We start from the raw sequence: 9911 nt of genomic DNA on the forward strand, positions 1-9911 counted from the left end.
AGGAAAGGGTGGAGAGAGGAGAGACAACATTACAATAGTACTTGGGTCAGCCATTTGAAAATAAGAAGTCATGTTTTATTATTGTCACAAGAAGTCATAAGGCATCCTTTCAGCAATGCCCATGGCACAGCTAAATCAAGCAAGTCAGTGGATGAGTAACTGACATACACATGAAGATTTAAATCATATCCTTTAGCCAGTAATTAGTGAAAAACAAGAGAAATATGTTGCTTTAGAGGGGATAATAAATATTCCTTGTTTCATATATAAGCCATGGCAGCAGACAAAGACTGAAAATAAAGTAATCATTTGGCATTAACATTCAGACAATGAACAAATTCCAGCGTTGAAAGAAAGCGAGAAAGAAAGGCATACTGATTCCAAGTCTGAGAACTAACGAGAGATAAAGAAAAAGGAGTAAGCGCAACAGAAGCAGAAAGATTTGCTAATATGGAATAGTCACTATTACAACAACCTATAAAGCTAGCATATCTGTTACAGAAAAGCCAGTGTCTTTCCAACATGCAGGAGAAACCCTATTGTTTAATAATCATAAGGGCTGCAGGATCAAGCCCTAGGATAGGACTGACATAGGCTGCAAGGAAGGATATGCTGATAACAACCTAACTACCACATTATACCCTGACAGGTTATCCACTGGTGAGAATAATGGACTGGAGTGCAGACAAGACAACAGCATCATTGTCCAGGAGAGCTGGCTGTATTTTAAAGAATCCTTATTGAGGCTGCAGGAACAAACCATCCCGATGTGTAGAAAGAATAGTAAATATGGCGGGCGACCACCTTGGCTTAAAAGTGAAATTCTTCTGATCTTAAACACAAAAAAGCAGCTTATATGAAGTGGAAGCTTGGACAAATGACCAGGGAGGAGTATAAAAATATTGTTCAGGCATGCAGGAATGAAATCAGGAAGGTCAAATCACACTTGGATGTTAAGAGTAACAAGAAGGGTTTCTACAGGTATGTTAGCAACAAAGTGGTGGTCAGGGAAAGTGTGGGCACCTTACTGAATGGGGGAGGCAACCTAGTGACAGAGGATGTGGAAAAAGCTAATGTACTCAATAGTTTTTTGGCCTCTGTTTTCATGAACAAGGTCAGCTCCCAGACTGCTGCATTGGGCAGCACAGTGCGGGGAGGAGGTGACCAGCCCTCTGTGGAGAAGGAAGTGGTTCAGGACTATTTAGAAAAGCTGGATAAGTACAAATCCATGGGGCTGAATGCACTGCATCTGAGGGTGGTAAAGGAGTTGGCGGATGTGACTGCAGAGCCACTGGCCATTATCTCTGAAAACTCATGGTGATCAGGGAAGGTCCCAGATGACCAGAAAAAGACTAATGTAGAGCCCATCTTTAAAAAAGGGAAAAAGGAGGATCCAGGGAACTACAGGCCAGTCAGCCTCACTTCAGTCCCTTGAAAAATCAAGGAATCAAATTCTGAAGCACTTTTGAGGAGAGGAAAGTGATCAGGAATAGTCAGCATGGATTCACCAAGGGCAAGACATGCCTGACTAACTGCCTTCTATGATGTGATATCTGGCTCTGCAGATGAAAGGAAAGCAGTGGACATGTTATTCCTTGACTTTAGCAAAGCTTTTGATATGGTCTCCCACAGTATTCTTGCCAGCAAGTTAAAGTAGTATAGGCTGGATGAAGGGACTATAAGGTGGATAGAAAGCTGGCTAGATTGTTGGGCTCAAGGGGCAGTGATCAATGGCTCCATGTCTAGTTGGCAGCTGGTATCAAGCGGAGTGCCCCAAGTGTCAGTTTTGTTCAATATCTCCATTAATGATCTGCAAGATGGTGTGGATTGTACCCTCAGCAAGTTTGCAGATGACACTAAACTTGGAGGAGTGGTAGATACGCTGGAGGGTAGGGACAGGATACAGAGGGACCTAGACAAATTAGAGGACTGGGCCAAAAGAAATCTGATGAGGTTCAACAAGGACAAGTGCAGAGTCCTGCACTTAGGACGGAAGAATCCCATGCACTGCTACAGACTAGGGACCAAGTAGCTAGGCAGCAGTTCTGCAAAAAAGGACCTAGGGGTTACAGTGGATGAGAAGCTGGATATGAGTCGACAACATGCCCTTGTTACCAAGAAGGTTAACAGCATTTTGGGCTGTACAAGTAGGAGCATTGCCAGCAGTTCGAGGGACATGATCATTCACCTCTATTTGGCATTGGTGAGGCCTCATCTGGAGTACTGTGTCCAGTTTTGGGCCCCATACTGCAAGAAGGATGTGGAAAAATTGGAAAAAGAGTCTAGCGGAAGGCAACAAAAATGATTGGGGGCTGGGGCACATGACTCACGAGAAGAGGCTGAGGGAACTGGGATTATTTAGTCTGCAGAAGAGAAGAATGGGGGTGGGGAGGTTGATAGCTGCTTTCAACTACCCAAAAGGGGGTTCCAAAGAGGATGGATCTAGACTGTTCTCAGTGGTACCAGATGATAGAATAAGAGTAATGGTCTCAAGTTGCAGTGGGGGAGGTTTAGATTAGATATTAGGAAAAACTTTTTCACTAGGAGGGTGGTGAAGCACTGGAATGGGTTACCTAGGGAAGTGGTGGAATCTCCTTCCTTAGAGGCTTTCAAGGTCCGGCTTGACAAACCTCTGGCTGGGATGATTTAGTTGGGGATTGGTTCTGCTTTGAGCAGGAGGTTGGACTAGATGACCTCCTGAGGTCCCTTCCAACCCTGATATTCTATGATCATTTGAATCTCTTGGACAAAAAAAACTAACAGTGTTTGAGTAAATGTGACTTTCAGGTGGCAAAGATTTTAATAAAGCACCCCTACCTATCCTTGCTGAAACTAAGTCGATCTGAAAAGAACCTGAGTAACTCATTCTAAGAGGATTTAAACAGAGAAGGCTAGACATTCTCAGTAGGAGAGGAAAGTACAAAAACCAGCTGATGTCAGAAAGTTGCAAACTATGAAGCTCAGAGTTGTTCCCTGGTAGGAAAGTGAGATTTGAGAGGAGAGTGAAATGCCCTAAGAAAAACATATCAGACAGGTGGGCTTAGTCTTTCCAGAAGAATGGAAAAATAGGAGTTTCCTGTTTCCTATAGCTTTGCTGTGAAAAGGGAAAATCCTAAATATGTCAAGCATAATTTAATACAAACAAACAAACAACATGCACTCTAATTAGGAGCTCTTTGGGATTTTAAAATACTTTTACAAACATTAGCAAACTAAACCTTACATACCCCTACATGGTAGAGTAGTAGTCTCTCTACCATTTTAAAGATAGGTAAATTAAGACTCCAAGAAGTTAAGTCTTTTACCCAAGTTTGAACAACAAACCAGAGGCAAAGCTGGGAATAGCACCCAATAATCTTGACCATCACTCTCCGCTCTAGTCATTATACTGTCTCCTAACAACTTAGCCCTGAAGATGTGACTGACTGGTATCAAATTATCTGGAAAGCAGCTAAGCTGACATCAGGAAAGGTGTGAGCTATTCAACTTCTTTCTGGCCTCTCAAGAAGAATCAATTTTACTGCTGTATCTTTCCAATACAGGCAGTTATGTCAACAGCTAAAAGCACAAAGGAGCTGATCACTTCCCTTCAAACTAAGTTCTGGACTGAGTACAATTTCCCAAGCACATACTCTGAAGAGTAAAACTTAAAACCACCTCTGCCTTTTCGTGCAGTGCTTTCTTCTATCCATTGTACTTTGGGAAGACCTCTCAGAAGCCGGAGAAGATAAGGAACCACACTATCTTTGTGCTGAAAGAGAAAATATTTGTTTGAAATGGAGGATAAAAATTGAGTAACAGTTTCAATACACATTAGTCATGCAGAGGAAGGGTAAAGTGACTATATACAGAGAACTCAAGCCATCTAATGGATTACTTACAGGCTGCCTAAATATCGCATAACAGACTTAATACAGATCAGGTAAATCATGTAACTAGTCCAATGCTATATATAAAATTGTTCCATCCTACCAATTACTAAATGAGACAGGACACTGCTGGTCTATCATGCAATTTGGAGCTGATTATATGTCTTGATTTTTTGTCTCTAGTACGTTGATTTGAGTCTAACAAGAAATAGAAAACCATTTTTCTAGATTCCTAAAACAGTGGAAACTCCCAAATTCTAATGCCACTCCTGCCTCTGTTGCATTCCATAGCCTTGAGCAAATCACTTAACCTCTCAGTACAGGTGCTCAGTTTCTTAATATATAAATTGGGGACAGTACTAACTTCCCTCACAAGGGTGGATTAACACTTGTTCAATGCTTTGAATACCTAAAGCATCATATAAATGCCAAGTTCCATTACAAGCGATGTGGTTTGCCCAATTCTTAGTATTGAGTTCACATCACAAAATTAAAAAAAAAAAAAAACAGCAAAGCTGTTAATAATATCACATTCATTTAGATCAACCAAGGGGGAGGCTAAAACAGAAGTGGCTTATGGCTTGATCCAAAACCCACTGAAGTCAATGAAAAGATTCACATTGAGTTCAATGGATTTTGGATCAGGCACTTAAGGCATCACATCTCCCTCCTTCTAGAGATGACACCACCTTCAGGGCAGACCAAAGCCTTCACATCAGCTCTCAGAAACATCATGGCTGCCTGTTTCAGAGAGGCCAGACATTTAAGATCAATGTTAGTGAACAACATAAACAGTGTTTTTATATATATATATATATATATATATATATATAAAAAGGAAATTATGGGCCTGATTTTCAGGTGTAGATACATGTTCAAACGTAATGTGTGTGAAAATTTAAGCAAGCAATTGCACATTACATTTTTGTGCGAACCCTTCTAAATATCAAGTCTAGATAGAGGCTATGTCTTATTTCAAGCAAGTAATTGTCATACCTACATTTCATTCACCAACCAACCCCATTTAGAGATTTATTGAAAAGTATTTCAGCTAAAGAAAGTTAAAATGAGGGAGAAAGTTGTACCTGAAGGTCAGACTCAATGAGAAAAATTCCCAAAGCAATCACAGCATCTCTGCGGCGCTCATCTAGTTGGAAAATCCCATGGAAATCCACTGGGCACATACATAATAGCTTCTGTACCTGCAAAAAGAGGGGGGGGGGAAGGACCACCACATTGAGGAACACATTAAAACTATGACTGCCAATACCCACAAGTAATCCTATGGCTGTCTACACTATGAACTAGCTCACATACACAGACTCGCACTAGTTCAATGAGGAAGCAGAGCCACGGTAGCATAGGCAGCAACAGCAGCGGCATGGCTGAGCTGTGCAAAGTACAAACCCACCTGAAACTGCCTCCATTGCCACTCCCCATGCTACCGAAGCCACACTACTATTTATATTTCTGCAAGCTCTCACTGAACTACTTTGAATATGTGCACACAAGCACAGGAATGACACCTCTTGTTTATAATGTAGATATAGCCTAAGAAAACCAAATTAAAAGCCCTGAATTTTCATTCTTAGAAATCAGAGATGCAAGAGACCTAAAAGGTCATTGTGCCATTCCCCTGCCAAAGTAGCATTCTTCCATACAGTACATTCTCTCGTATTTTAAACATACCAGGCAATGGGGCTTCCACAATTTCCTCTGGGTAACCCCCAGTGCCATCACTAATGTTTTTCAGGGCAGAACACTGAGTTTAGTGCATTAACTCAATTCAAAGAGTCAATTCCACACCAAATGTCCTTTATTATTCAGCCTTTTAATGAAAATAACCAGGTTCCAGTGGAAGTGAAGAATGATGTTTAGTAAGAAAGGAAAGAATGGATACCAACTGTTCATTTTTATACTTAGTGTAAATTAACAATTTTCTTCTACAATAGGGCTATATATTATTATATTTGCTCATCTCCCTTGAATACAGAAACCTTTTCTTAACCATGGGTGGAAGCAGATGTTGTCATTGCTACAGCAATGCTTTCTTCATAAACAGTATTGCTAAAGCAAGCAGTATTGCCTAGCTGGGTGGGATAGATTGTTCAAACCCTTGTAACCACGTAACAGAACAAGCTGCCAGAGCTAAGTATTATTCTACCATTACCTTGCCTACTACTGTAGTATCTGCTTTCATATCTACTGAATACACAAGCACAGAAAACATCAAATCTCACAGATGTCTGCTTTACATACCGAAAATGGACATTATTTAAAAGGAGAAACATATAAAGGTAAGTCATCAAAATGGCCTGACTTTCAAAGGTGCTGAGCACCCACAGATCCTACTGATGTCAACAGATGCTAGCGAAAAGAGGTGCTCAGTACCTTTGTCTGTCAGGTCACTTCTTACTTAAGTGCCTAACTTTAGGCAGTCAGGTTGAAAAAATGTTGACCAAATATTTTAATATCCAAAAAGGGGTATTTTCTGCTGTAAGACCAGAAAGGAAAGACGTTATTTTTATTATGAACTATTATATAAGAATACTCAATATGTCTTACTGGATAAGTGTCTTTTCATTTGCAATTCAGATTTTCAAATCACTGTATCTCATGGTTCTCTCATCCAAACTTCTCTAACACAGAACAGTTTTTAAAAAGGTTCCCAAACAATATGCATTAATTTATAATACAGAAGCATAAAAGCAGTGTCCCCCCAGGATCTTGTGTTGTTCAACATATTGATTAAAAAATCTGAAAAAAAAAAAAAGGGTGAACAGTGAGGTGGCAAATTTGCAGACGATATAAAATTACTCAAGATCACAGTCCACTTTGGATTTAGCTAAGACTTACAAAGGGATCTCACAAAACTGGTTGACTGGGTGACAAAACAGCAAATGAAATTCAGTGTTGATAAGTGCAAAGTGATGCACATTGGAAAACACAATCCCAACTATACATATAAAATGATGGGGTCTAAATTTGCCGTTATCAATCCAGAAATATCTCGGAGTCATTGTCAATAGTTCTCTGGTAAAATCTGCTCAATGTGCAGTGGCCACCACAAAAGCTTTCTCCACACCACTCAGGTTGACGGTTAAGGTTGAGCATTGCTTACTGTTAAAATATTTTACCATACGACACAAATGACATTGTTTTGACTGATGTTATTAAAAGAAAACCATAGGTTATTATGTGAAATAAAAAAAAATTCAGTTTATTTTTATGCTGTTTACTCTTTGCATTTCCCACAATTTCAGGACAACAGAAAATAAATCAGTTTCACTCCCCCCCCCACACACACACATTGAATTTCACTTTAAGGTTCTTTAGTTGTTATAGTTCTGTTCTCAAGCACTTTGGGAAAATTTATTTTTATGAAATTTATTTTGGGTCAAAATCGAAGGTGACATTGTCCAGTAAGCACCATCAATGCAAAGAAAACTGGGGAGGCTTGGAATTTACTCCACCGGGCTTGCAGTCTAAGAGCCTGTTCCTGCCAACAGTTAATACCAAGCATATTGCTTAATATTCTGAGTAGTTTACTTAAATGAGAAGTAAGCATTCACATTAGTAAGCTCTGTGCCTGGTAGTCTCAGTATGTTTGGTCTTCTGCACAGAACTATATTGTATGCTGGGGCGCCGATTTATCTTAAGACTTCATAATCACTGATAGGGCCATAGTTTTCGAATGTGCACGTCAGAAGTGGATAGTTGTATAGAAAGTAGGCATAAATGTAAATTTTTGTTATATTAACAATGTGCCTGCATTTTAAATAGTTTTTTTAAAAGAAGTTAGGCACTGTGTCTTATGACTTCCACCTGGGACTTGTTCATTGTAACAAAATAAGAATGGCCATACTGGGTCAAGCTAATTAATGATTCATTTACCCATCTCCTGTCTTCCAACAGTGGCCAATGACAAATTCTTCTGAGGGAATGAACAGAACTTGGCAATTCTCCAGTGATCCATCCCCTGTCATCCAGTTCCAGTTTCCGGAAGTCAGAGGTTTAGGGAAACTCAAATCATGAGGTTGCATCCCTGACCATCTTGTCTAATAGCCATTAATGGATCTAATTCTGGGAACCTTAACCATCACAGTACTGCCGACGATCCTACGAATGCATCCTATCTCCTAACTACATTATTCATAGCATACTGACAATTAATCTTCTGCATCGTATAAAATTGTTCAAATAGTAAAAAAAAAGTCGTTATTTTCCTTTATTTTTAGTAATCTTGGGTAGTTAACAACACAACAAATTTATTTACCGATAAATAATCTGACAGCATCCCTTAAAATCAAATAATCATCCTAACCCAGGTTCCCATAAAACACTCTAAATACTGGTGAATCTGCAATGAGAGGACTTTATTTTTAGTTGACTACCACATCAGAGATAGACGTCTCGGTGGTCCATCAAACAAAATTAATTCTAAAAATGTACAAGAATTAGCTAAGGACACGTCAGATACTGTTGTTTACATTAATGCAGAATTTTCATTTTGGAAAACTCAACTACCCATTAATTTATGTCTTAGTTCAAACAATTTTATATGCAATAATAATCTAGTAAATTATAATTTCTCATTTTATCATTGTTATGTAGTACAAAACAAAAAGAGCTCCTGCGAGAAAACTGTTCTTTGTGAGCAATAAACACCTGCATTAACGACCTATTGCAGGCCTAACATTCATATATTTAGGCTTTGCTCTCATAGGCTTGCTTTCACTAGACTTTTTAAACTGATTGCCAATTAACTCAAGGTAAGAAGCCTAACAAAAGACAAATCCATAGGTCTAAAGTCCTAGACCAAACTGATGCTCCACAGGTACCATGTCCTACTCAGCACCCTTGGGAGACTTCCTATGCCTAGTCTAACTATGCTAAAAAAACCTGTTGCATCACCACACATGCCATCAACCTAGCCTTATACATTCCTAGTTCCACTACATACTAATACCAGGCATTAAAGACACTTTTTTAATAAATTTGACACCATTATAAATGCTGGAAGCAACGCGTGGTTTCGACTGGAGGCTGACAGCTTGTGACCCCCCTCACGTAAGAGCCTCATAACGCCCTGAGGGGTTCCGATCCCCAGCCTGAGAACCCCTGTGCTAATTCCCTTTAAAAAACTAAGTTCCTTAGGTATCTGGGGAAAACTTTCTCTCAACAAGTGCTCTTCAAAAACAAAACCACTGGGATATTTTGAAAATCTTACTGAACAATCAACGTTCATAACCTGAAACCAGTTTCTGTCAAGCTCTTCTTAGCTTGGTTTCCCTATAGGTGAGCTACATGAATATTATGCATAGATTCAGCATCCACACAGAGACATAGAAACCCTGATACCCCACCTTCACCACACACTGACTACATCCCCAGGGATGACACCCAGCTCCTCACAGGAGACACACACGCTGCCTCACATAACATGCATCCCCCCAGCATCCCAACATGTATGACACACGCAGCACCCCCAGACATAAAACCCTGTTCCCTCCATGCATGACACCTACCACAGGACGCGCACCGACCTCCATGCATAACACGCCCCCCTCCCCCCCACGGGACACACGTTGCCCCACATACATGACGTACAACTCACATACGTGACACTCCCTGGCGCCCCACATACATGACACCTGCCACCCCAAGAGGGGTGGGAGGAGCAAAGGGAGGACTCGACCCCCCCAGTTACCTTCTCCAGGGGAGCGGGTCTCTGCACGGCCAGCGAGCGGGACAGCGACAGCACCGTATTGAAATAAAAGCCCCGTGAGGAGCCGGAACCAGAGCTAGAGCCGGGGCCGGGGCCGCTTCCCCTACACGCAAACCCGGCAGCAGCCGCCGCCACCACTAGGGCCGACATGTTGCGGGCCAGCCACAGGGTGGAGCGGACCCTACGATGTTATCCGCTCCCTCGCCACTCCTCTCGCGAGCATCCCCCACTCCCCGCGGGAGTCCGGGCTCCAATCAGGTAACACATATGGCGGCGCCTATGTAGACTTCACTTCCGGATTGGAAACCCATCCA

The 9911-nt window shown here is 41.0% G+C and overlaps 1 protein-coding gene across 3 annotated transcripts in view; it reads right to left on the reverse strand.

Moving 5' to 3' along the window:
* PI4KA (phosphatidylinositol 4-kinase alpha) overlaps positions 1–9828 on the reverse strand; it is a 93907-nt gene extending 84079 nt beyond the window's left edge. For 2 of the 3 annotated variants that reach the window (XM_030583519.1, XM_030583518.1), the window contains exons 1-3: positions 9580–9828; positions 4955–5071; positions 3658–3751 (exon numbers count right to left, since the gene is read on the reverse strand). In XM_030583519.1, the coding sequence (XP_030439379.1) occupies positions 3658–3751; positions 4955–5071; positions 9580–9747 (379 nt within the window). In that variant the 5' untranslated portion in view covers positions 9748–9828. Of the gene's footprint in view, positions 1–3657; positions 3752–4954; positions 5072–9579 lie in introns of those variants that run through there. The other variant, XM_030583520.1, reaches the window with a different exon arrangement.
* Positions 9829–9911: the final 83 nt, after the last annotated feature.

The sequence above is a fragment of the Gopherus evgoodei genome, chromosome 13 (assembly GCF_007399415.2).
Source record: "Gopherus evgoodei ecotype Sinaloan lineage chromosome 13, rGopEvg1_v1.p, whole genome shotgun sequence".
Classification (NCBI taxonomy): Eukaryota; Metazoa; Chordata; order Testudines; family Testudinidae; genus Gopherus; species Gopherus evgoodei.